General features: G+C 40.1%; 1 protein-coding gene across 1 annotated transcript in view; it reads right to left on the bottom strand.

Moving 5' to 3' along the window:
- The window catches only part of SLC39A12 (solute carrier family 39 member 12), an 84,441-nt gene extending 57,823 nt beyond the window's left edge, over window positions 1-26,618 (bottom strand). Inside the window, 5 exon segments of the mRNA XM_017869209.1 lie at window positions 745-917; window positions 11,849-12,056; window positions 16,594-16,875; window positions 24,919-25,265; window positions 26,432-26,618. Of these exon segments, the coding sequence (XP_017724698.1) occupies window positions 745-917; window positions 11,849-12,056; window positions 16,594-16,875; window positions 24,919-25,179 (924 nt within the window). The 5' untranslated portion in view covers window positions 25,180-25,265; window positions 26,432-26,618.
- Between the last annotated feature and the right edge of the window lie 415 nt (window positions 26,619-27,033).

Raw genomic sequence — 27,033 nt, 5'->3', positions numbered from 1 at the left:
CTGGTGTCCCACGTTAGAATCCCATCAAGAATCACAAAGAAAGACACGTGTTGGAATAGAGAAGAATTATTGGAGAAGAGATTGTGTTTGTTTTGCACAGAAAATGATTATTAGCATTCTTAGAAGATGCATACCTTAAGTAATCCCAACATTTTAAGAAATAACCTTTATTCTTTATTCAAATAAGGTCTCCACGAAGAGACCCTATTTGCTCTCTTCCTGAGAGTTGGCCCTAATTAAGGAAACTTCAAAAATATGAATTAATACGGAAATCAACTCTTGTCACCTGCAGTTGAATACAGTAAACATGAGTTTGAAAGAGTCAGCTTCAACAGATGCCTTGTATACATGGCAGAAGTAACAGAAATTAACTTTTAAGATACATAATAGCAAAAATATGTGCCTATTTTTGTTCAACATTGTATCTCTCGTGCCCAGGATGATTAGTGGTGTGCATAAAATGCTCAATATGTTTTCTGAATTAATTATTAATTCATTCGATCTGAACTCAAGGGAGGAAAAAGCAATATATTTCATTCCCCTATATACTTTGGCTTTGTTTTATGTCTACAGAGATACAGTTTTAGAAAAAGAAAACCGTAACTGCGTGTGGAACTAGAATATTTTTACTTTTCACGATAATACACAATATTCTTTAAGTTTTCTACAACTCTAGTAAAACTTTCACAGCTGGGCTTCCTTTGACAGTAGCAAATACTTGCATAAGAGAAACAATGGCAATACCTGATCCCAGGAAATTGGGCCATCCTCAGACGCTTTGTCCACGGATGAAGAGAAATTAGAATAGTCCTGATCAGGGGTTATTATGCTGTTTTGTTTCCTTTGAAGTTGATGGATTTTATCCTTTTTGATACAAGTACGTCTGGTCTGGAGAGTGTTGAGGAGTTGGTCTAGTTCTAGAAATGTCATATAAAATTTGGTGTCACATAGAATAGGTAAGTTCAGAATAGTTACAGTGTCACATAGCTACAGCATAGATATTCCCTTACAAAGAATTCTTATCATTTTTAAGCCCTAGAGATGATGGAATGGACATTTCCACCAATGAAAATGCCTTCCATTGAGTCAAGTATTTTATAAAAATGTAAATTAAAGATGGAACTGGCCTAATCCTTGGGAAATTATTCCCTGGAGGCATTATACATCCATCGTAGATTAATTATTACTTTAGTTAAGTCAATCAAATTGTTTTCCTTTTAAGTGTATATGCAAAAGAGAGAAAAGCTGTGAAAGGGAGAAAAGATTCTAGAAACAAACTAGATCTTGTTTTCTGATGCAACTATGGTATGGCAGTCAGTTTAAAGATTGCAGATTAGTTTCCCTCAGTATAGCTCTAGGCTTTTAAAAAATAATTTGTACAAAGAAGAAATAAATATAATAGTAAATTTATATGGATTTATACATCTTCTTACTTATGATTAAAATGGAATTTTCCTAAATGTTATCAACAGTGGTAGAAATAAAAAGCAGTCAATAAATACATCTCAGTATTTCCAGATGTTGGACCCAGCAAATACAGACTTTGAAGGAGCTATTATGTTTAAGGAACTAAAGGAAATTATATTTAAAGAATTAAAGGAAAGTTTGACAATAATAAATCAATTAATAGAAATTTTTAATAAGGAAATCTAAGTTATATAAATGTCCAAATGAAAATTCTGGAGTTGAAGAATATTGAGACAATAAGTGAAACAAAAAGTTTACTAGAGAAACTCAACAGCATATTTGAGAGGGCAGAAGAAAAAAATCACTGAATACGAGTATAGATTAACAGAAATAATTTATTCTAAAGAACAGAAAGAAAAAAGAAAAAGAACAAGTGTCGGAGACCTGTAACAAGAGCGAGTATGCCAATGTATACATATTGGCAGTCAGAGAAGGGAGAAAGAGAAAGGATTAGAAAAAATATTGGAGGAAATAATGGACAAAACTTTCAAAATCTGATGTAAAAGCCTGAAAATACATGCTCAAGAAGCATATCAAACACCAAGTAAGATAAATACAAAAAGATTCACACCTAGATACATTACAGCCAAACTGCTGAAAGTCAAAGACAAAATCTTGAGTCCTGGCTTGGTGGCTCATGCCTGTGATCCCAGCACTTTGGGAGGCTGAGGCAGGTGGATCACCTGAGATTAGGAGTTCAAGACCAGCCACGCCAACATGGTGAAACTCCCTCTCTACAGAAAAAAAAAAAAATTAGCCAAGCTTGGTGGCAGGTACCTGCAATCCAAGCTACTCAGGAAGCTGAGGCAAGAGAATCACTTGAACCCAGTGGGTGGAGGTTGCAGTGAGCTGAGATGGCACCACTGCACTTCTAACCTGGGCAACAGAGTGAGAATCTGTCTCAAAACAAAAACAAAAACAAAAACAAAAAACAACAGCTACAACAGAAGATAAAATCTTGAAAGCAGCAAAAGAAAATGACTCATCACCTACATGGGAACATCACTACAATTAATGGCTGACTTCCCATCTAAATAATGGGGACCAGAAGGTAGTGAAATGATATATTCAAAGAGCTGAAGAAAAAAACTGGAGGAGACAGAGCAAGATGGCAGAATAGAAGGCTCCACCAATCATCTCCCCACAAGGACACCAACTTAACAAACATTTACACAAGAAAAGCACCTTCATAAAAACTAAAATTCAGGCGAGCCCTCATAGTGTCTGGGTTTAACTTCATATTACTGAAACAGGCACTGAAGAGGTAGAAAAAACAGTCTTGCGTCTCTGGCAGCAGCAGTGTGGTGCAGAGAGCATCTCTGAGCACTGACAGTGGGAGGGCACACCAATTGTGAGGCATTGAACTCAATGCTGTCCTGTTATAGCAGAAAGGAAAACAGGACCAAACTCAGCTGACATCCGCCTATGGAGGAAGCATTTAAACCAGCCGTAGCCAGAGGGGAACCCCTGATCTTAGCAGTTAGAACCTGACTTCCTCCACAAGCCTTGCCACCTCAGGCTAAAGTGCTCTGGGGTGCTAATAAACTTGAAAGGCAGTCTAGGCCACAAGGACCGCAACTTTTACACGAGTCCTAGTTCTGTACTGGACCCAGGGATACTGGACTTGGGGAGTGCGGCACATGACCTACAGAGACACCAGCCAGGACAATGCTGGCATTATCCCTTTCCTAACCCCACGCTGCACAGCTCATCATCCCAAAAGAGACTTCTTACTCCCACATAAGGAAAGGAGAGGAAAGAGTGGGGAGGACTCTGTAATGCATCTGGGATACCAGCTCAGCCACAGTAGCAGGATGGGGCTGTGGTTAGAGTTGCTAGAGTTGCAAGGTCCTGTTTTCAGGTCCTAGCTCTCAGACAACATTTCTAGACATTCCCTGGGCCACAAAGGAACCTGTTTCCTTGAAGGGAAGGACCCAGTCCTGGCAGGATTTGTCACTTGCGAACTGAAGAGCTCTTGGACCTTAAACAACCAGCAATGATACTCAAATACTATGTCAGGGGCCTTGGGTGAGGCTCTGAGATTTGCTGTCTTCAGGTATCAGCTGAGCCACAGTGTGTTAGAGCACCAAACAGACTCTTAGAGCCAGGGGGGTGGTCCCAGATTCTAGGACTTGGCTCTTGGATGGGATTTCTGGACCTGTCCTGGGCCTAGGGGAGCCCACTGACTTGAAGCATAAGTCCTAGGCCAGGCAGCATTCACCAGAAGTTGATTCAAGAGCCCTTGGGCCTTAAGGGAACATTGGCAGTAGTCTGGCAGCCCTCCCCATGGACCTGTGGTGGTGTTGGCCACAGGGTAAGGCTCCTTTGCCTTTGTAAAGGGGAGGGAAAAGTAAGAAGGACTACGTCTTGTGATTTGAGTGCCAGTTCAGCCTCAATACAGTAGAATACCAGGTAGACTTCTAAGGTTTTTGACTCTAGATCCTGGCTCCTGTATGGCACCTCTGGACCTGCCTGGGGACTGGGGTAACTTGTCACTCTGAAGAGTAGAACACAAGTCTGGCTGGCTTCACCACCTGCTGATTGTAGAGTCCCAAGGCCTTCAGCAAACATAGCCAGGGAGTGGTTACAGTGGGCCTCGGGTGAGACTCAGTGCTGTGCTGACCCAATGTGGTCAAGTGGTGGTGGGCACAGTGGTGCTTGTGTCAGTCCACTCTCAGTTTCAGCTGGCTCAGAACAGAGAGTGAGAGACTCCATTTGCTTAGGAGAAAGGGAAGAGAACAAGAGTCTCTGCCCGGTAATCCAAAGAATTCTCCAGGATCTTGTCCAGGACCATCAGGGTGATACCTGTATGAGTCTGCAAGAACTACAGTGTTACAGGGTTTGGGGTACAGATACAGCACATCTGTATCCTAAAGCAGATATAGCATAGATCATACATCTAAGTCCTTTGGACTATCTGGAAAGCCTTCCCAAGAACAGAGGATACAAACAAACCCAGACAGTGATGACTACAATAAACACCTAACTCTTCAGTGGCCAGACACAAACAAATATCTACAAGTATCAAGATATTCCAGGAAAAAATGACTTCACCAAATGAATTAAATAAGGCACCAGGGAACAATTCTGGAGAAATGGAGATATGTGACTTTTCAGGTAGAGAATTCAAAATGGCTGTTTTGAGGAAACTCAATGAAATTTAAGGTAACACAGAGAAGGAACTCAGAATTCAGATAAATTTAACAAAGATTGAAATAATTTAAAAGGATCCAATAATTTAAAAATAAAATATTTTAAAATATTAAATAATTAAAAAATAATTTAAAAATTCTGGGAGCAAAAAGTGCCACTTGGCATACCGAAGAATTCATCAGGAGTCTTAATAGCAGAACTGATCAAGTGGCAGAAAAAAATAGTAAGCTTGCAGGACAGGCCCTACTGAAATATCACAGTCAGAACGAGACAGAAGAATAAAAAAAAAAAAAAAAAAAAAAAAGCACAACTACTGAATCTAGGAAACAGCCTCAGAGGGGAATATCTGAGTTATTGACCTCAAAGATAAGGAGAGAGATAGGGTTAGAAAGTTTATTCAAAGGGATAATAGCAGAGAACTTTCCAACCCTAAAGAAAGACATCAACATCCAAGTACACGAAGGTTATAGAACAGCAAGCAGATCTGACCCAAAGACGACTACCTCAAGGCATTTAATAAGCAAACTACCAAAGATCAAAGATAAAGAAAGGATCCTAAAAATAGCAGAAGAAAAGGAACAAATGTACAACGGAACTCCAATATATCTGACAGCAGACTTTTCAGTGGAAGTCTTACAGGCCAGGAGAGAGTGGCATAACATATTTAAAGTGCTGAAGGAAGAAAACTGTTACCCTAGAATAGTATATCCTGTGAAAATATTCTTAAACATGAAGGAGAAATAAAGATTTTCCTAGACAAGCAAAAGCTGGGGGATTTTATTAATTCTAGACCAGTCCTATAAGAAATGCTAAAGGGACTATTTCAATCAGAAAGAAATGGATGTTAATGAATAATAATAATCACCTGAAGGTACAAAACTCACTAGTAAGTACACAGAAAAACCCAGAATACTATAACACTGTAACTGTTGTGTAAACTACTCCTATCCTAAGTAGAAAGACTAAATGATAAACCAATGAAATACAGTAACTATAACAACTCTTCAAGACATAGACAGCACAATGTGATATAAACAACAAAAGTTTAAAAGTTGGGGACAAAATTAAGGTGTAGAGTTTTTATTAATTTTCTTTTTTCTTGGTTTTTGTTTATACCAACAGTGCTAAGTTTCTGTAAATTTAAAATAATGGATTATAAGATAGTATTTGCAAATCTCATGGTAACCTCAAACAGAAAACATACAATGGTTACACAAAACATAAAAGCAAGAAACTAAATCATATAACCAGGGAAAATCACCTTCACTAAAGGAAGAAAGAAAGGAAAGAAAATGACCAGAAAACAAATAACAAAATGGCAGGAGTGAGTCCTCACTTACCAATAATAACACTGAATGTAAATCAACTAAACTCTCCAATCAAAAGACATAGACTGGCAGAATGGATTAAAAAAATAAGACCTATTGATCTATTGCCTATAAGAAACACACTTCACCTATAAATACACATATAGACTAAAAATAAAGGGATGGAGAAAGATATTCCATGCCAATGGAAACCAAAAAAAAAAAAAAAGAAGGAGTCACTATCCTTACACCAGACAAAATAGATTTCAAGACAAAGACTGTAAGAAGGGAGAAAAGTCACTATATAATGATAAAAGTATCGATCCAGCAAGAGGACTTAATTATTTTAAATATATATGCACCCAACACTGGGGCACCCAGATATATAAAGCAAATATTATTAGAGCTACAGAGAGACATAGGCCACAGTACAATAACAGCTGGAGACTTCAACACCCCACTCTCAGCATTAGACAGATCTTCCAGACAGAAAATCAACAAAGTAACATTAAACTTAATCTGCACTATACGACCAAATGGATCTAATATATATTTACAGAACATTTCATCCAACGGCTGCAGAATACACATTCTTCTCTTCAGCACATGGGTCATTCTCAAGGACAGACCATATGTTAGGTCACAAAACAAGTCTCAAAGTATTTTTTAAAAATTGAAATAATATCAAATATCTTCTCTGACCACAATGGAATAAAACTAGAAATCAAAACAAGAGGAATTTTTGAAAACTATGCAAATAAAGCAATATGCTCCTGAATGACCAATGGGTCAATGAATAAATTAACAAAGAAATAGAAAAATTTTTGAAACAAATGATAATGGAAACACAACATACCAAAACCTATGAGATACAACAAAAGTGTTATTAAGAAGAAAGTTTATAGCTATAAGTGCCTACATTGAAAAAGAGGAAAGATTTCAAATTAACAATCTAACAATGCATCTTGAAGGACTAGAGCAGCAAGAGCAAGCCAAACCTAAAATTAGTAGAAGCAAAGAAATAAAAAAGATCAGAGCAGAAGTAAATGAATTTGAAATGAATAAAACAATACAAAAGATCAATGAAGCAAAAAGATGGTTTCGGGCAAAGTTAAAGAACATTGACAAGCCTTTAGGCAGACTAAGAAAAAAGAGAGAAGATCCAAATAAATAAAATCAGAGATGAAAAAAGAGACATTACAACTGATACTGCAGAAATTCAAAAGACCATTAATGGCTACTATGAGTAACCACGTGCCAATAAATTAGAAAAATCTAGAAGAAATGGACAAATTCCTAGACACATACAACCTACCATGATTAAACCAGAAAGAAATCCAAAACCTGAACAGTCCAATAACAAGTGATGAGATTAAAGCCATAATAAAAAGTCTCCCTTTAAAGGAAAGCCCAGGACACAGTAGCTTCACTGCTGAATTCTACCAAACATTTAAGAACTAATACCAATTCTATTCAAACTATTCCAAAAAATAGAGGAAGAGGGAGTACTTCCGAACTCATTCCATGAGGCCAATATTGCCCTAATACCTAAACCAGACAAAGACACATCAGGAAGGGAAGGGAAGGAGAGGAGAGGGGAGGGGCAGGCCAATATCTCTGATGAATATTGATGCAAAAATCCTCAACAAAATACTAGCAAATTGAATTCAACAATCCATTAAAAAGATCATTCATAATGACTATGTGGGATTTATCCCCTAGCTAGGGTGCAAGGTTGGTTCAACATATACAAATCAGTCAACGTAATACATCACATCAACAAAATAAAGAACAAAAATCATATGATCATTTCAATTGATACTGAAAAACCATTTGATGAAATTCAACATCCTTTCATGACAAAAACTGTAAAAAATGGGGTATAAAAGGAACATATCTCAACATAATAAAAACTATATACATTAGACCCACAGCTAGTATCATACCGAATGACCATGATGACCATATGACCAAGAATCCCACTGCTGGGTATATACCCAAAAGAAAGAATTCAGTATATTGAAGAGATATCTTCACTCCCATGTTTGTTGCTGCACTATTCATGATACCTAAGATCTGGAAGCAACTTAAGTGTCCATCAACAGATGAATGGATAAAGAAAATCCAGCTGGTCACAGTAGCACACTCCTGTAGTCCCAGCACTTTAGGAGGCCAAGGCAGGCAGATCACTTGAGGCCAGGAATCAAAGATCAGCCTGGGCAACATAGTGAGACCCCTGTCTCTACAAAAATTAAGAAAACCAGCTGGGCATGGTGACACACACCTGTAGTTTCAGCTACTCAGGAGGCTGAAGTGGAGGCTTGCTCAGGAGTGGGAGGTTACAGTGAACTATGGTCCCACCACTGCACTTGAGCCTGGGCAACAGAATGAGACCCTGTCTCTAAAACAACAACAACAAAAATTCATCTCAGGGGCATTTTGATGTTTATTTTGAGAATTAGCCATTTCATTTTTACTGCCTTGTCAAGTACAAAGAAATGTGCAAAACAAACACATACACACAATGGAATACCATTCAACCATAAAAAAGAATGGGATCAAGTCATTTGCAACAACATGTATGAAACTGGAGACCACTATGTTAAGCCAAGCACAGAAAGACAAACATTGCATGTTCTCACTTACTTGTGGGATCTAAAAATCAAAACAATTAAACTCATGGACATAGAGAATAGAAAGATGGTTTCCAGAGGTTGGGACATGTACTGGGGGGAGAGGGCCAGTTAATGGGTATAACAAAATTAATTAGAAGAAAAAGACCTATTATTTGATAGCACAACATGGTAACTATAGTCAATACTAAGTTGATTGTAAATATTAATATTAAAATAACTAAGAATATAATTGGACTGTTGGTAACACAAACAATAAATGCTTGAAGGGATGGATATGCCATTCTCTATGATGTCATTATTACACATTGCATGCCTGTAGCAAAACATTTCATGTACCCCATAAAGATACACACCTACTGTGTACCCACAAAAATTTGAAAAAAGAAAAAGAAAAAAAGATTAAGAATTTTATGTCTAGCAAAATAATCCTTCAAATTGAAGGTTAAAAAAAAAAAGCCATTCTCAGATATACAATGAATGAGAGAATTTATTGCTAGCAGACTTGCCTTGTAAGAAATACAAAATGAAGTTCTTTAGGCTGAAAAGAAATGACCCAAATTTACCACTTGGGTAAAGTTCCCATTTTGATTAAGTCCACTGAAAGAAATGACCAGCACTGGAGATGTAAAAATGTGGGTTAATATGAAAGACTCTATAAATATATTTTTCTCATTTGTTCTCTAAACTTAATGAGAAAATACGACAGGCTTCTCTTTCAAAGTCATGAAATAATAAGGATGCAGATCATCCCCACTACTATTTAACATTATATTGAGGTTATTAACCAATGCAATTAGATGAGAAAGTAAATAAAAGCATGAGAATTGGAAATAAAAATAGGCAAATCTATATGTATTTAGAGATAGTATTAAATATCTGAAATCCCTAAAATCAATACAAAATAATCATGAATCAGGTTATAAAATTAACCTATAAAAATTAGAAACATATATATATGTATATATACGCACACACAAACAAAGATCAACTAGAAGATAGATGAAAGAGGACTGCATTTAAGAGAGCAAAAAAGAACGTTAAAGGCATAGGTATAAACATAACAACACATGCCCACAATCTATGTGAGGGAAATAAATATTTTTAAAAGCAAATTGTTCTCTTTTGAAGAATGCATGGCCAAATTAAAGTGTCAAGAATTTATTTTTAACTACCCTTAAGAACCTCAATAAGATGAAGCAGTGAGGAGAGGAAGTTTTTCTATTATAAGATTATTACACTAGAAAGGAAGAAATGAGAATTAGAAGATCACCATTTTATAGGCCCTAAATAATTAATCAGTCTAGGCAACTATCATCAATAGCTTATAACTTCTGAAAAAGAGATGACCAGATGCTACATGCTTTCTAATGGAAGGTACTAACATAAAACAGCTAAGCAACCTTATCAAGTCTCTACATATAACAGCCCCTACACAAGAAACACAGTGAATAGAAATGCATGATAGATGACTAGGACTGCAATCAGCAAACTCCAGATGGAAATCAACCCCCTTTGTTTTTCAACCAAAAAAACTCGCAACAAAATAGAAAAGATGGAAGAAGTGTGACATGCATAAAAGAAAATTAAGGGACATACCAACAATTTGCATTTTATGGACTTTATTTTGATCATAATTCAATAAAAATAATTTTTTAAAAATTATGAAAACATGAACACTGACTGATTTTTTTTTTTGAGATGGAGTCTCAGTCTGTCTTGCAGGCTGGAGTGCAGTGGTGCAATCTCGACTCAGTGCAACCTCTGCCTCCTGGGTTCAAGCAACTCTCCAGCCTCTGCCTCTGGAGTAACTGGAACTACAGGCACGTACTACCACACCTGGCTAATTGTGTGTGTGTGTTTTTAGTAGAGATGGAGGCTTCATCATGTTGGCCAGGCTGGTCTCGAACTCCTGACCTCAAGTGATCCACCCGCCTCAGCCTCCAAAGTGCTAGGATTACAGGCGTGAGCCACTGCACCCAGCCTGAATTTTTTATGATATTAAGGAATCGTTATCAATTTTTTACTCGTGATAATGAGGTGCTTAAAAAAAAATCCAACTGGTTACAGTAGCACACTCCTGTAGTCCCAGCACTTTAGGAAGCCAAGGCAGGCAGATCACTTGAGGCCAGGAATCAGAGACCAGCCTGGGCAACATAGTGAGACCCCTGTCTCTACAAAAAATAAGAAAACTAGCTGGGCATGGTGACACACACCTGTAGTTTCAGCTACTCAGGAGGCTAAAGTGGGAGGCTTGCTCAGGAGTGGGAGGTTACAGTGAACTATGGTCCCACCATTGCACTTGAGCCTGGGCAACAGAATGAGACCCTGTCTCTAAAAACAACAACAACAACAAAAATCCATCTCAAGGGCGTTTTGATGTATATTTTGAGAATTAGCCATTTCATTTTTACTGCCTTGTCAAGTACAAAGAAATGTGCAAAACAAACATTCTAATTCCAGTTCTGACATCCCATTTCGTCCTGGAGCCCCCAAAACCAGGTAGTCACGAATGCAGCAAGAATGGCTATTTCACATTACTTCCTTTTTTTTTTTTTTTTTGGAGACAGAGTCTGGTTCTGTGGCCCAGGCTGGAGTGCAGTGGCAGGATCTCGGCTCACTGCAAGCTCCACCTCCCGGGTTGACGCCATTCTCCTGACTCAGCCTCCCGAGTAGCTGGGACTACAGGCGCCCGCCACGGCGCCCGCCACCGCGCCCCGGCTAATTTTTCTATTTTTAGTAGAGTCAGGGTTTCACCGTGTTAGCCAGGATGATCTCGATCTCCTGACCTTGTGATCCACCCGCCTCAGCCTCCCAAAGTGCTGGGATTACAGGCGTGAGCCACCGCGCCCGGCCACATTACTTCTATCTGAAATTAAATGACTTTCCTGATTGCAAGGAAACTGCTGCCAAATGTCTTGCACAACTTGGGATACTATTCTTTCATTCTCCATGACAGTTTGTTAGGCCTGGCCCAGCATTACATCCCAAATAAGAAACTATTCAGTCAGTATTTATGGCAGATCATAAAATCTCCTCCTCCCTCTACATCCACAATTCCGATCACTTAGAAATAGGCCAAGTCCATTCTTTTGCCTCATCACCACATACCTTTCATAGCACACTTGCCTTGAAAGGCCGCCTAAGCTGTCTGACTTTATGACTCAATAAAAATCGTATTTAAACATACCTGAACGAATTCAGTCATCAAGAGCTTCGGCCTTTGTTTTTGGCATAGTTTACTTAGCAGGTGTGACTCGGAAGTTAAATTCGTGAAAATATCCTTACCTGATAGGCGAAGGGTATTCGTACGATTCAAGGAACTGAAAATATATTCTGTAAAGTAGTCTGGGGAAGGCAAGTTTCCTTGTCCCAGACAAACACCCTGAAGTGACAAAGTAATGATCGTGGCTGCCAGCTGAGGAAGTGTATTTTCATTGGCACCTTCACTGCCCACTATTCCAGATTCTTTCTGCAGTGTTTTGGTTTCCATACACTGAAATCAGATACAAAATAAAGAGAAAACTGTAACTTCTGAAGTTATTTTGATTCGAACATCTCTGAAATTTCCCCCCCAAAAAGATAAGGAATAGTTTGTCTAAAAGAAAATTGAATCATTTGGAGGAATATGGCTCTCATCTTTCTCCTGTCTCAGATACAACTCTATTTGGAAATTACGTGTTTATCTATTATGGCACTGAATTTTCTAACTCTCATCCCACTGGTCCTTATTTATGCAGCCTTTCTCACTATCCTCTTTTTCATTTTTTCTTTTTCTTTCTTTCTTTTCTTTTCTTTTTTTTTTTTTTTTTTTGAGACTGAGTTTAGCTCTTGTTGCCCAGGCTAGAGTACGGTGGCACAATCTTGGCTCACTGCAACCTCCACCTCCCAGGTTCAAGCAATTCTGCTGCCTCAGTCTTCCAAGTAGCTGGGATTACAGGTGGTGCCTGCCACCACGTCTGGCTAGTTTTTATATTTTTAGCAGAGATACGGTTTCACCATGTTGGCCAGGCTGATCTCAAACTCCTTACCTCAGGTGATCCACCTGCCTTGGCCTCCCAAAGTGTCAAGTGCTTGAGTCACCACATCCAGCCTCACTATCCTCTTTTTTTTTTTTTTTTGAGGCGGAGTCTCGCTCTGTCGCCGGACTGGAGTGCAGTGGCCAGATCTCAGCTCACTGCAAGCTCCGCCTCCTGGGTTTACGCCATTCTCCTGCCTCAGCCTCCCGAGTAGCTGGGACTACAGGCGCCCGCCACCTCACCTGGCTAGTTTTGTATTTTAGTAGAGACGGGGTTTCACCGTGTTAGCCAGGATGGTCTCGATCTCCTGACCTCGTGATCTGTCCATCTCGGCCTCCCAAAGTGCTGGGATTACAGGCTTGAGCCACCGCGCCCGGCCACTATCCTCTTAAAGATGTGTTTTCTCCAAGGGGATCTCCTGCTCTTATTGTTTAACATCCTTAAAACTGGTGGGTTGTTGCTCTCCCCGCTTTCAGTGCAACCTGCAGGAGAATGATTTTCCAGCTGACATTCCCTACCCTGACTTCACACAGGCTCTGCTGCCTTGTGTCATCACAGGGCCCCTCTACTTCTCATCTGCCTCTGGTCCCAAGGTCAATGTGTGCTCATTGCACATCAGACCTAGCACACTGTCCATGTTCTTTGAACTCCCAGAGGACATCGGACCTTTTTAAATGTGTATATCAATTTTCCTCAATTAAATTATAAGCATCTTAGAAGCTCTAATTTTGCTTTATATCCCATTCATATTCCCATTTAGACATTTGAGTGCCTACAATGTACCAGGCACTGTACTAAACCCATTTCATACGAAGTGAAAGAGAAAATAAATTCATCAAAAGGGAGATCAAGGGAAGGTTGTCATGTCAAAGTTGCATTCTAATGACTTAGGACAAGGAGAAAAAGTGCCCACTGAACTTATTTTTTTTTAAAGTCTGTAATTGAAGAGCTTGGCAGGAGCATATTTATAACCATGGTCCAGAGCAGAGTGGAAGGCTAAGAGTCAGTTACCAAAATTTTGATAAATTTGGAGAAGTAGCCAGAAGTTCCATGGGTGAAAAGAACAAGTTGAAATAACAGAGTTTGAACCTCAAAGAAGCATGAGTGTTTCATGCAGGTTGTGAAAGAATAATGGTCTCAAAACACCATTGAAGATAAAGGAGAATTCCAACCATTGTTCCCATCCCTGAAGTCCTTTGCGTGAACACCCGGCCTCCATGCAGTAGGCAGGGCTACGGGAACACTAGGGAGAGATCCCTGTTCATTTACCATGGAATCAGCCAACAGTGGAGAGAATTCAAGAGGTCGGAACATTGAGAGATTGAGTCAGGAAGATAAAACACAGAGAGGTTTGGACAAAAGTGATTGAAGGAATGGAGAGATGTTGCTTTCTGAGCCATTGGGGAGCTTGCCTGGATTAGCGTATAAAGTTGATTCTCTTGGGGATGTGGCTGAGGCCCACTTGGAGCAGCCGTTAGTGACTTGATCTGTGGAAACTGGGTACCATGCAGACCAAGACCTGGAGATTCAAGTAATGATGGGCCTGGTGAGCCAGAACCTCATCTGACCTCATGCCATCTAGTCAGAAAGAACAGCTGATGTGGTGAAGTGCCAAAAGCCTCCTGCAAAGTTTGGACTGATTGACTTCCTAGAGAATCCTAGCCCAGTTGAATGAGCTCACGGACCCTTCCCAGGAACTAGAGACAGTGACGTCATCCAGGTGTTCACTGGTCTGAGGCCTAGCAAAGGGTTATGACTCAGCAGGTGTTCAACTCTTAATGACAAAGGGTGTTCAACCCTTAATGACTGAAACTAGCTGGAAAAAGGAGTTCTAGATATACGACTGATTTATTCTGTTCTGGGGCTGTTTGATCTCAGAAATACTCAGAAGCCTGGGTATTTGCAGTATGTGTAGGATAACCAGAAACCTGGAAATACACACCACACCACCTTTTAAGTGCTGTTTCCATTTCATCTCCATCAAAAGGCATTAACGGGTAGGATTAAAATCTTAGCAGTGAATTTGAATCAAACTTGGATTATATAGATGTTGCACTGAAGAAATTATATGTAGGCATGCCTCCTGGTTTAAGTAGAAAACAGTTCTATAAAAGAACCCCTTTTTCTTTTCTTTTCTTTTTCCTTCCTTTTTTTTTTTTTTTTCCTTTTAGAGATAGGGTCCCATTCTGCTGCCCAGGGTAGAGTATAGTGACACAGTCATAGCTCATTATAACCTTAAACTCCTAGGCACAAGCTATCCTCCCACCTTAGCCTCCTGAGTAGCTGGACTACCAGCTCATGCCACCACATCCAGCTAATTTTTTAAATTATATTTTTGCAGAGACAAGGTCTTGCTATGTTGCCTAGGCTGATCTCAGACTCCTGGCCTCAAGTGATCCTCTTGCCTCGGCCTCCCAAAGTGTTGGGATTACAGGTATGAACCACTGCACTGGACCTAGGAATCCCTTTTCCTAAAATGAAAATAGGAATAAAAATATGGTCAAATTTTGAAATTAACAGGATTAGAGCTACGGATTTGATATTCACAAAGTCCTTAGCAAACAGCTTCTCCATTTGCTCTGCCAATAAAAGAAATTAAACATATTTACAGAAAATTGGAGGATATGCTTGCTGGTTGTTAAGCTGCAGAATGCCAGATTTGAGAGCAAGAACTAAATTTGTCTATACATGTTTATGAATAATTCAAGAAAAAAATGATTTCCCCATACTCTTCAAAATGTAGTAATGGCTTCTTAATTAATTCTTTAAAAAAAAAAAAGTGGCTTAAATAAACCTTATGTTCAGAGAACTTTATCTGCTGAGATTTCTCACTGCAAACCAGAAAGCAAAAACCTAACTGAAAGGCCGGTTTTACTAGAATAGTAATGAAGGCAACAGAGACCAGGTGGAGCTGGGAGAGAGGAGAGGTATTTGAATAGACCCTCTACATGGGCAGTACAAGTCAAAAGCTACAAAGAGGGGATAGCATCTAGGGCTGGCAACCGTGAGTAATGCTTTTTGCAAGCTGCTTCTTCAGTTAAGTAACTAATGATAATTTATCTCTTTCAAAATGTCTCTGCCTTCTCCTTTCCCAGCCAGAAGGCAAGGCAAAAAGAAACATTGCTCTCCACCACTACAGCTCAGTCCTTGGAAACTGGTCAAAATGCCTTGGAGTCACACTGATTTGAGTACTCAGAGGGACCCAGGAGAAGAAAGCTGCCCTTTCACCTGGAGTGCCTGTCCACCCACCCAACTTCTGGCAAAAACTCCTCTTCCAATTAGTCATTACATTTCCTTTTTTGGACCTGGAATTTTAAATTATGTCATTTAACATCTCATAACCAAAACCCACAAATACTTATGTCCCTTAGAAGTTCTTGAATGTGGCCNTCAAAATGCCTTGGAGTCACACTGATTTGAGTACTCAGAGGGACCCAGGAGAAGAAAGCTGCCCTTTCACCTGGAGTGCCTGTCCACCCACCCAACTTCTGGCAAAAACTCCTCTTCCAATTAGTCATTACATTTCCTTTTTTGGACCTGGAATTTTAAATTATGTCATTTAACATCTCATAACCAAAACCCACAAATACTTATGTCCCTTAGAAGTTCTTGAATGTGGCCGGGCGCGGTGGCTCAAGCCTGTAATCCCAGCACTTTGGGAGGCCGAGACGGGCGGATCACGAGGTCAGGAGATTGAGACCATCCTGGCTAACACGGTGAAACTCCGTCTCCACTAAAAAATACAAAAAACTAGCCAGGCAAGGTGGCGGGCGCCTGTAGTCCCAGCTGCTCGGGAGGCTGAGGCAGGAGAATGGCGTGAACCCGGGAGGCGGAGCTTGCAGTGAGCTGAGATCCGGCCACTGCACTCCAGCCTGGGCGACAGAGCAAGACTCCGTCTCAAAAAAAAAAAAAAAAAGAAGTTCTTGAATGTCTTAGAAATAAACAAGAAACAAACAATAAAGCTCTAGGGCTGTATCTCAGTAGCAGAACCAGTTAGCCATTTTGCCTTCTTACCTGGCTTTGAGAAGTGTCAAAGTACTGCCTGGTGAAAGCCAAGATATCTTCTGTCTCATTCTGTGAAAGGAAAGAGGAGTCTTCATCCTGCCTGAGGCTCAGTAGGCTGTGTAGGTAAAATTTATACTCTTTATTACTCATGTTGAGCTTTGAAGAACAGATCTCTTCCTGATGAATAATGTAATAGAGAAGGAGAAGAGAAACTCTCTGGACCACTTCTTCTCTAAGCTGATCTTCAAAATTTCCTCCAGCTATTAGTAATAGTGCATCTGGTTCAAAGCACTGTGGAAGAAAACAATAACAACAACAAAAGAAACAAAGCTTAACAAATAGTTCCAGAACACTAATGACCACCAGGGTCTTCGTTACTTATCATTTTATAAATAGAAAGGAAAAGCAGGCAGGACCAATAGCCAGATTCAAAGAATTGGACTCACATATAACAATGATGCCCTTTCAGGGAACCCTTTTTTTCCACTAAGAGTAATTCCTGACTCCAACTAGGGTGGCCGCAAGTTGTTGATCTGTTGCCTGTGTAAAACACATTATTCTTTGGCTTTTAAAGTGATGCCCATTTGCATTTAGAATAAAATCCAAACTCCTGGCAATCTTCTTTTTGGTTTGGCTTCTGTCTACTCTACCCTCCTTCCTTCTCTTAGCCTTGGTCCAGCATCTCACTCAACTTCTACCCCTGTGATTTTATGTTAGCTTCACCAAGTTCTTTCCCACAATCTTCTAGGTCTCCTTGTTCCCCTCATTTTTCAGGTTTCAGGTTAAAATGTCACCTTCTCACAACACCTTCCTAAAGATTCCCAACCTGCGTTCCCTAGTACAGAACTATCTGATAGAAATACAAGTCACACTGCAAATATGAGTCACATATGTCATTTGAAGTTCTTTAGCAGCAAGATTTTAAAAAGTAAAAAGAAACAGCTAAAAGTAACTTTTGTAATATTTTAACCTTATGTATCCAAGATTAAATTATTTCACCGTATAATCTAAATTTTTAAAAATTAAGATATTTTATATTTTTCTTCTTGAAAACTGGTGTGCATTTTATGCTTACCAGCACATCTCAGTTTGGATGAGCCACAAATCAAGTGCCCAACAGTTACATGCAAGCTAGTGGTTACTGTGCTGTACAGCACAATTCTGGAACACATCATTTAAAAATTTTTCTTCATAGCACTCGTATTGTAAAATTGCTTTGTTTACTTGTTTATTCTCTCTCTTCTCTATGAGAACCAGTGGTCCATAAAGAGTAGATTTTGTCTGCTTTTTGCATAGTTCTATCCTCAGCATATAGCACAGTACCTGGCACTTACGAAGTGTAAAAATTTTACAAATGACTTCCATCTGCCCCTCTTCTAGCCTATTTAGGGAAATTGCCAAAAATGATTTTGTTGAAGGGAATCAGAACATACTGCCCCAAAATATGCTACCGTAGCATATTGATTATTTTGAGCTGAAGGCAACTGAGAAACAGCAGACACAGGAAGAATTCTCTGCCCTGCCCCTTACTATCTAAAAGCGGGGCATAAGTTTCCCATGAGAAAGGTATCCTTGTTGTATCAGGAAGAGGAGAACATTCTTGTCACTGGAGATGGGGAGTTAATGCTGAGATGAACCTATACAAATGAACCTTACTAAAATAATCCTCCATTGGTATAATTCTTAAAAAAAAATTTTGGTTTCACATACATATTTCCTAGTCACTTTCCCACAATTTACCATCTCTAGTCCAAATTCACTTTTTTTCTTACTCTTGTCAGATCCCCACAGTTTATTACTCTTTGTTAAAATGGTTTATAAACCCCTGGGTCTAACCACTTCTTTGGAGTTTTCACTTTCTTTATGATGCCCCTATTCCACATAAAAATATTAACATCAAATAAAATGTGTATGCTTTTTCTCCTGTTAATCCATCTTTTGTCCATTTAGTTCACAAGCCCCAGCTACAGAATTTAAGATGTTAAAGGAAAAGTCTTTCCTCCCCTACAATGTGCTGCCTTATTGGTTTCACAAACCACAAGCACATGCCCAGCTCCTGCAATCTGAGAAGTTTATGTGGCATAAGGGATTTGGATAAATGTTGTGGGACAGTGAGAAAAAGACATAGGAATCATGGACCAGAAGTTTTCTCAGCAAGAGGGAAGCTGCCTTTCTTCAGAGACAGTTGGGGAACTCCTGAGAATTCTCACAGGATCTGAGAAGCAGCCCCAGGACACAGCCACAGAGTGAAAGCATTGAGAAATGCCTGTCCTGACTCCCAGACAGATTTGTGCCATGGTGGGGATACTGTACTACAATGTATTTTAATCTAGTCTTCTTTGAAGTGGAAGTTTTGGGGTTCTAATTTCAGGTCTGCTCTACAACCCACTGTGTAGCATCTGCTGTGTAATCATCTGAGTCAGGAAGAAACAAATGTCATCCATCTCCAAATCAAAGCATAATGACATTCTTCATAAAACCACACAGACTTTAATCCCTCCTGAACCCAACTGCAGGGGGTCAAGTACTCAAACAGAGGGGACCCAGGGGTTCCACTAAGACCAACTCTCAATGTGGATATTAGGCTCCACTTCTAAAACCTCGGCATCCGTTTTCTGTTCCCTAAGTAACCCAGAAGAAAAGTCCACACCTTGGTAGCTGATGGCAAGGCTGACACCAAGACCCAAAAGGAGAATCCATTGAAATAAAAGTATAATAAAGCTATTCTCTGTACCAAATAACCTCCTGAAACTAAACTATTGGTACCATTAACTACAATTTGCTGGTAACCATGTGCCCAGCAATGTGCAGAGTACCTTTTGCATTCAGTTATTCCTTGCTGTATAATCTAATTGGTTCTGAAAAATGCACAAAGTAATGAATTTTTTAGTCATAAGAAACCTATTTTATGATTTCAAGTGTGAGAAACAAAATGTCTCCAGCCTATGTAATAAGCCACCAAGTATTTCTAAATATTTGATTTTTATAATATAAAGCAACTAGAAGACCAATTACTCAATTATTTAATGCACAATGAATTAATGGATACATTTGTGTACAGTATGCAAGGATACTGAAAAGAATATATGAGTTACATCTTTCTTCATGAGAAAAGTTTACTCATAGAATATGTGAAAACCAAGACTAAAGTGGTAAGAAACTTGCCCAAAGCTACACAGCTAATGGTGGAGAGCATTGTTAGTTACAATTCCTGCTCTTCCAAGAACAGGACACATTCTTTTATTCCTTCCTTTTGTGCCATGGAGAACACAGGCTGTGGACACATTGACGTACTTGATAGGCAACCCCTTCAACCAGTAATTTTCTCTCCCTCCTATTTGATGGGAGCAGAGGTCAGTTAGGTGGTAAGAGATTGGTCCAAGTCTAACATCAATCAGAACAAGGATATGGTACAACCAGAGCATGGAATGAGTTTATGTTATACTTTCAAGTGCTGCTCAGGTTGTTTGATGGGGCTGGGTAGGTAGGAAGAAGAGTGTCTATGATGCAAGGAGTAGGACGCTCATGAGGCCATGAGACCACAACCATGTGGCAAGGCTTGGTGTATGAGCACATGACAGAACATGTGGCCACATTTCAACCCATCTGAGATGCGGAGACTCCTGTCCATGCATCACTCTTCCTCAATATCTTTGCCATGTACCTTTCCAGGGTTGGAATTGGAATCCATGGCACGGAACAGCAGAGAGCAGGGTCCGCACTGTAATTGTGTGGGTAGGCATTCCAGAACTGTGTATAAAAGGTATACAATATGGAAGGCACAATTGGTTTCTAGCTTTGGGAAGCTTGAAACAGTTGTAGAAGCATCTTTTGTCTGAACAGAGATTTTGGTAACCTTGAAGGAACAGGTGTTGTGTCACATTTGCTTTGATTTTTTGAGGCCTGCTAAACTAAAGCTTAATTGTGAATCAAATGACCATGGGCTGGAAACCTTTCTCCCATTTATAATATTTGAATCTTAAAGAATGTATTTTAATACAGAAGGCGGTGGCTTGAGGAAAGAATACAGGTGGAAGCCTCAGAAAAGCTAACATAAAATAAGAATTCCTCCCCTGGACATAGATATGATGAAAAGCACACTACTGGGGCTGTTGGATGAGGACAGAGCTGGAATTTTCAGTTCATCACCACTAGATTTGTTTTATTGTTAATGTTTTTAGAAGTTGGCTCGGTTGTGTTTGGGAGAGGATGTTTAGCAAAATGTTGCAAATACTGCCACCCCACAGGCATCAATGTCTGTCCAAGGCTGCCTTCTCTGGTGAAGCAATTCTTTGTTTAAGAAGAATGGAGTCATTCAGGAATAATCCATTGATTTTCCTTTTAATCTTGTCAGGTGGGGGAATAAGGTTTAAGGAGGGGAAAAAAACCTCAGAGATTCTGGGAATTAGTTTTAATGACTGTATAAGGAAACTTTGGGAAAAGACTGATTAAAATGCAAGGAGAGGCTCCCCTTACAAGCTAAACAGGCTACTAGGATACTTGGTAGTAATGGTCCACCACACCCTGTAGCCGCATCACATGGCCTTCCCCAACCTTGAAATTCAACTTTGCTTATGATCTTCGCCAGGTGAGGGACTCAGTGGACAAAAAGCAATATGGTAGCTATCTTCTCCTACATCAATAAGACAGCTGTCAGGCCTCCAGGATAAACTCTAGGGTTTTAGACTGAAAGGTATTTAACATTTGATTTTGAGTAATGGGTAAATCTTATATTACAGAAATCTAAGAACTTAAAAGAGACTGTCTTCTTTTAAGTTCTTAGTTCTATAAGGTCTTTTTTTTTGCAGGGGGATGGTGGGTGGGGCGGTGGCTAACAATTGGCTGTAAATATAAGAGAGAAAGTGTATTTCTTTTTTTCCTGACAAAGAGCTAGAAGGATGTTGCTGATGGCAGGTACTAGCTCTTTAGGGTCTGTACTAGATTTAGTGGGTCTTCTGACTGACAAAAAGTTTTTAACTGAGAAGAGTTAAGATAAAATTGTTAGATAATAAGACAAAGCTGGGTGTTTTCCACACTTTATTCCATGACAGTTATGACAAGAGAGTCAGGGGCTAGGGCCAGGTGTGAATTAAATGGAGACCCTTAAAGCAGTGGTTCTCTGCTTTGAATGTGTCTAAGAATCTCCTGGAGAACTCGGTTTAAAATCCTCAGAATGTAGGACAGTGGAGGGGGGCCTAGGGCACAGGCGGGTGGGAGATTCTGAGGAATGGTGCTGATCTAGTGTCTCTGGAAAAGGAGAAATCAGACATTGCCATGAGATACAGGGAAGAGAAGGAACTTGAGCTCCTATATCTGACTTTCTGTGTATGTATCCATGAGATTCTCATAGAGATCTGATTCCTAAGGAGAACATGTATATCCATGAGATCCTCAGAGATCTGATTCCTAAGTGGAACATATATGTCCATGAGATCCTCAGAGATCTGATTCATATGAAGAACAAGTATGTCCATGAGATCCTCACAGAAATCTGATTCCTAAGGAGAACACATATGTCCACGAGATCACCACAGAGACCTCCCTGAGGAGCACGTGTCAATGAGACCAACAGAGATCTTCCTGGGATGTAATACATGTATGTCCACGTGGCTCAGAGATTTGTTCCCTGAGAACATATGTGTCCATGTGATCCTTGCAGAGATATCCCTGGGGAGCACACATATGTCCATGTGATTTTCACAGGTATCTCCCTCAGGGACATATGCACATCCATGTGACCCTCACAGACATCTGACCCCTGAGGAACATGGGTTTGTCCATGTGGTCCTCACAGACCTCTGTGAGGAGGGGCTCATTATCCCAGCCTTCCGGGTGAGGGAGCTGAGGCTCCACATGTCTCAATACTAGAAGGTGCCAGAAAAGGGCTCTTTTCCTCTCAGAAACCTGTGTAGGGTTATGGTTCTCATAATTATTGAAGTGGAATGTATTGTTTTGGAGTTATTTAATCCCTCATGAAGTTCATTAAAACTATATTCTAACCATTCTCATTAAAGAAAGAAAAAGCCAAGATCAGCCCAGAACTATTCATTTCCAAAGACTGCAGCTTGACTGAATTTATTTTAAATGTGCAGTGCTCTCAGATACTTCAGATTGACTTTTTTCAAATTTCACTTCTTATACAGACCTAAAATTGGAAGCATTTTTCCTCCCAACAAATCCAAGATACCTACTTCCCTCTTTTTTCAGACATTTAGAGATATGAACAAACCCCCTTAACCTCTCTTTTACCACAGAATTTGTATCATGAACCCTTCCTGTCAGCAGACTAAGTCCTCAAATGACAGAACAGACATGGCCACAAGCTGAAGCCCTGTAGTTTACACCTGAACCGGGGTGTTTGTGAAATCCAGAGGACTCTGTTTCCTCTCTCTTTTCATGAATGATGGGAGACATTTCCTAAGTTCCTTCCTGATGGGTGGTTGGGGTGAACTGAAGGCTTCTGAGCAGGTAAAGCTGAGACTCACTTCTGCTTCATCTGCGTTTCTTTCAGAGAAGGAGGGTGAAGCTATTAAAGATGGTGTTTCAAGTCCTAGGAATGGAACTGGTTCAAATGGAGACCAAATTAGCTAAAGTCCTGATACTGTCACAGAAAACAGTAAGTGTCAACAATCCTTCCCCCAGCCCTGAAAATGGAGAACAATTTTGCGTATTTACCTTCCTCCCAGCAAAACTACTATTCAAGCAGCCTTAATAAGGCACTTCATGTCATTAAAGGAGAACATTCCCCTGAAGCGAATCCTCAGAGGACATGAGTAAGACATGACTTCTGGTTATTTCCAGTGGGACGTCTTGTGTTGCTATCTATATATATTAATGTCATCACAGATGAGTTGCCTATTATAACACATTTCCTCTGGGAACCATTGAGTATTTTAATAATTATTGAATTATTTATTGCTCACACAAAGCAGAGAAAAATTCTCTATGAGCAAGACCTCTTCTGTTACGAAAAAACAAAACACTTGGTCAGAAAATGTTCCCCTCCCCTCCCTCCCTCACCTCAGAGCTGTGCATGATTGAGAAAGTCTACCAAAATGTACTTTGGAGACAGTTAGCTTTTGTTTTACTTATTTATGTATGCTTTCATTTATGCATTTATGGGTTCATCCTAAAAAATCTCATGGGTCAGGAATGGTATGGAGCAGGTTTCATTTTTTCTTTTGTAGTCATTTAAACACATGAGTTCTCACCTCCTTCCATCCTACCCAACCCTCCCTAATGAAGAGAGTCTCAGCCACCACTGACATCATATTAAAGTGACCTGGAGTCTGGGTACCGCGGCTCACACCTGTAATCCCAGCACTTTGGGAGGGGAAGGCGGGCAGATCAAGAGGTCAGGAGTTTGAGACCAGCCTGGCCAACATAGTGAAACCCCATCTCTACAAAAGATGCAAAAAATTAGCCGGGTATGGCGGTGGATGCCTGTAATCCTAGCTACTTGGGAGGCTGAGGCAGGAGAATCACTTGAACCCGGGAGGCGGAGGTTGCAGTAAGCCAAGATCATGCCATTGTACTCCAACCTAGACAACAGGGCGAGACTCTGTCTCAAATCAAATAATAAAATAAAATAAAATAGATAAAATAAAATAAAATAGTGACCTGGAGAGACTTCAAAAAGTTCTATCCTAGACAAGTAAAATCTCAGTCTCCAGAGGTTGAAGCCCAAACATGGGTATACTGGGAAACCTACACAGCTGATTCCAGTCAGGGTTGAGATTCACTTTGTAGGCTAAGATCAGGCTGTGATTCAGGCCTCAGGAGCCATGGGTACAACTTCAGCTCCACCTGCAGCATCTGTCTCCCCAGCTCAGATTCCTCATCGTTAAGATGATTATCCAATCATTAACTACCCGCCATGCATAATATTAGAAAATACCATGCCAGGAAAAAGTACTCAAAAATCCAATTTTGGACCAATATCAGATCACATTATGCTCCAGCAAACAAATAGCATCTAAAACTAGTCACGTGCAAGTGCACTGAAGGCTTTAAAAAAAGATTAGTCAATCAAAAAAGAAAAGAGGACTAAAAGTTCGCGCTCACAAATAAATACCTCTATATATGCAGAAGGATTCTAGAAAGCCTTACATAAACATCATCCTTTCAACAACAAAAATGTCCCTAGGTGCTATACATAGAATGCTGAATGATTTGCTGTATCCCAAATATGGAAATTATTTTGCCAGAATGCATTGCCCAATTGCATATCGGAAGATTAGCCTGTGATTTCGCGTTACTGAAATCAATCCCTATAGAATCCATTGCTTTCTTTTGGACATGCCCTGATACCTGACCCCATTCTATTTCACTAACCAGATGGCAATCTCCTTGCATTCCGTTTCTCCTCCGTGGGCACCCAGTTTTCTCCAACAATGTTTTGATGAGGCTTCTTGAGTGGTTGTGGGGTGGGTGGTCACCAGCAGAGAGAACCTGTAGCAGGTCTGCCAGTTGGCCTGAACTCCCACGGCCTCTGCTGTCCTGGGCTGAGGGTTTGTCTGTCTCAGTAGAAAAAGCACGGCTGAGGAGAAGAAACAATGGCACCCAGGATACTGAAAGCTTTGTCTGGAAGCACATTTCCACGCTTCCTCCACCTTGAGTCTGTCTTGGATGGAGATAAGTGTGTTGCCGTTTACGGGGTAAACTTGTAACCAAAGGAATTTCTGTGGTAAAGGGGAAAAATAAAGCCTTCAATTATTGTGCCTGCAACATGTTTGAAAGGATTCATTAATTGGCTAAGCTGATTTGCAATGACAAGCTGTTTCTACACAACAGGGGGTCTGTAGGTAATTTCTAACCCCAAATGGCAGGAAAGTCCCATGGCTGTAGACTTTCAAACTGTACAGGCAGCCAAAAAGCTTGTTAGATTGCCTCTCCCTAAACTACACATAGCGTCACATATTAGGAAGAATAAGTTTCTCCATTTTCCAACAGGTGGTACAAGTTATAGGACCCAGGCTGGGAAACACTTCATGTTTATCCCATTATAAAGAACTCCAAGTGATTCGTGGTCCTCGCCCCTAAATAAAAAGAGACAATAAATTCTACTAAATGACCAACATCATGTTGAGTTTAAAAGTTTTAGGCCAGGTGCAGTGGCTCACACCTGTAATCCCAGCACTTTGGGAGGCTGAGGCGGGCAGATCACAAGGTTAGGAGTTCGAGAGCAACCTGGCCAATATGGTGACACCCTGTCTCTACTAAAAATACAAAAGTCAGCCGGGTGTGGTGGCGCATGCCTGTAGTCCCAGCTACTCAGGAGGCTGAGGCAGAAGAATCACTTGAACCTGGGAGGTGGGGGTTGCAGTGAGCCAAGATCGTGCCACTGCACTCCAGCCTGGGCGACAGAGCAAGAGTCCATCTCAAAAAAAAAAAAAAAAAGCGGCGGGGGGGGGGGTTAGACAAGGAAAAGTACTAGAAGAAAATAGTAATGTTCAGAAAACGCAGGTCTGTTTTTTCAGTTTATTAAGAGTCGAGATTCTAGAGTAGGAAGCATCTTAGAAAAATAGAATTTCAAGACCTCAAGAACATGACACATGCACTCACTCAGTGGTGACTAAAGGAGTGGGGGACGACTTTAGAGCCAATCAACTTCCTGGAAAAAAAAAATTATCTTTCTGTTGATGGCTTGAGGCATCTAAAATGTTAACAGCATCTCATGTGGGATCCTGGCCCAGAGATGAGCTGGTAAATGACTGTGGGCTAGTAACGAAGGTACTGGGATTACTTTTATGAGTTAAAAAAAACAACAACAACACTTTCAGGTTGTTATGTTAGCAATTTAAAAGTGACAGAGGATGATGCAACCATTTCTAACCCCAGTGCTTACCTTCAGAAGAAAGATAAACGATTCTTTATCTGGAGCTCCACAGCCTTTTAAATCCTGGAGAGTATTTCACAGTCACAGAGTTCCCTGTTTTTAAAATTCTTTGACTGTGCGCTGGGAGCTAGAGAGGATTATTTGAGGCCAGAAAAGTTTTCAGTTGCTATGGAGAGAGCTGCTCTGAAGGTAACAATGAAGGTGGATAAAAAGGAGAACTTTCTGTCTGGTAGATTTTCATGGTAATCAAATCAGGGTGGTTCATGAATTTAACTTTTTAGATCAAGATTTAACCAATTTTCTTAGGCTCGCCTACTGTCACTCACCTTTCAAGGGACAGAATCTAGGTCAAAGGATTTCACCTCGCAGAATAGAAAGACTTTAGTGTTAGATGAAGATCTTTTTTCTCTCCGGTTGATTCTGTAATAACTGTTTCATCCAGGCTCAAACCAAGGATTTGTTGAAAAGATAGGCTCTTTGGAACCCTTTTTGTTTTGCAAGATGCAGAAGCCTAAAAGATTGAAGGCTTTTGTAATGAGATGTTTTCAAATGAAAAGTATTAGTTGAAGGAATGAAATTCTTAGCAGGGAAGTAGGTAGTATAAATGAGAA

Source organism: Rhinopithecus bieti, unplaced genomic scaffold (genome assembly GCF_001698545.2).
Source record: "Rhinopithecus bieti isolate Rb0 unplaced genomic scaffold, ASM169854v2 scaffold_3043, whole genome shotgun sequence".
NCBI classification, from domain to species: domain Eukaryota; kingdom Metazoa; phylum Chordata; class Mammalia; order Primates; family Cercopithecidae; genus Rhinopithecus; species Rhinopithecus bieti.
Note: the sequence above shows the minus strand (reverse complement) of the source record. Positions and strands in the feature narration are given on the sequence as shown.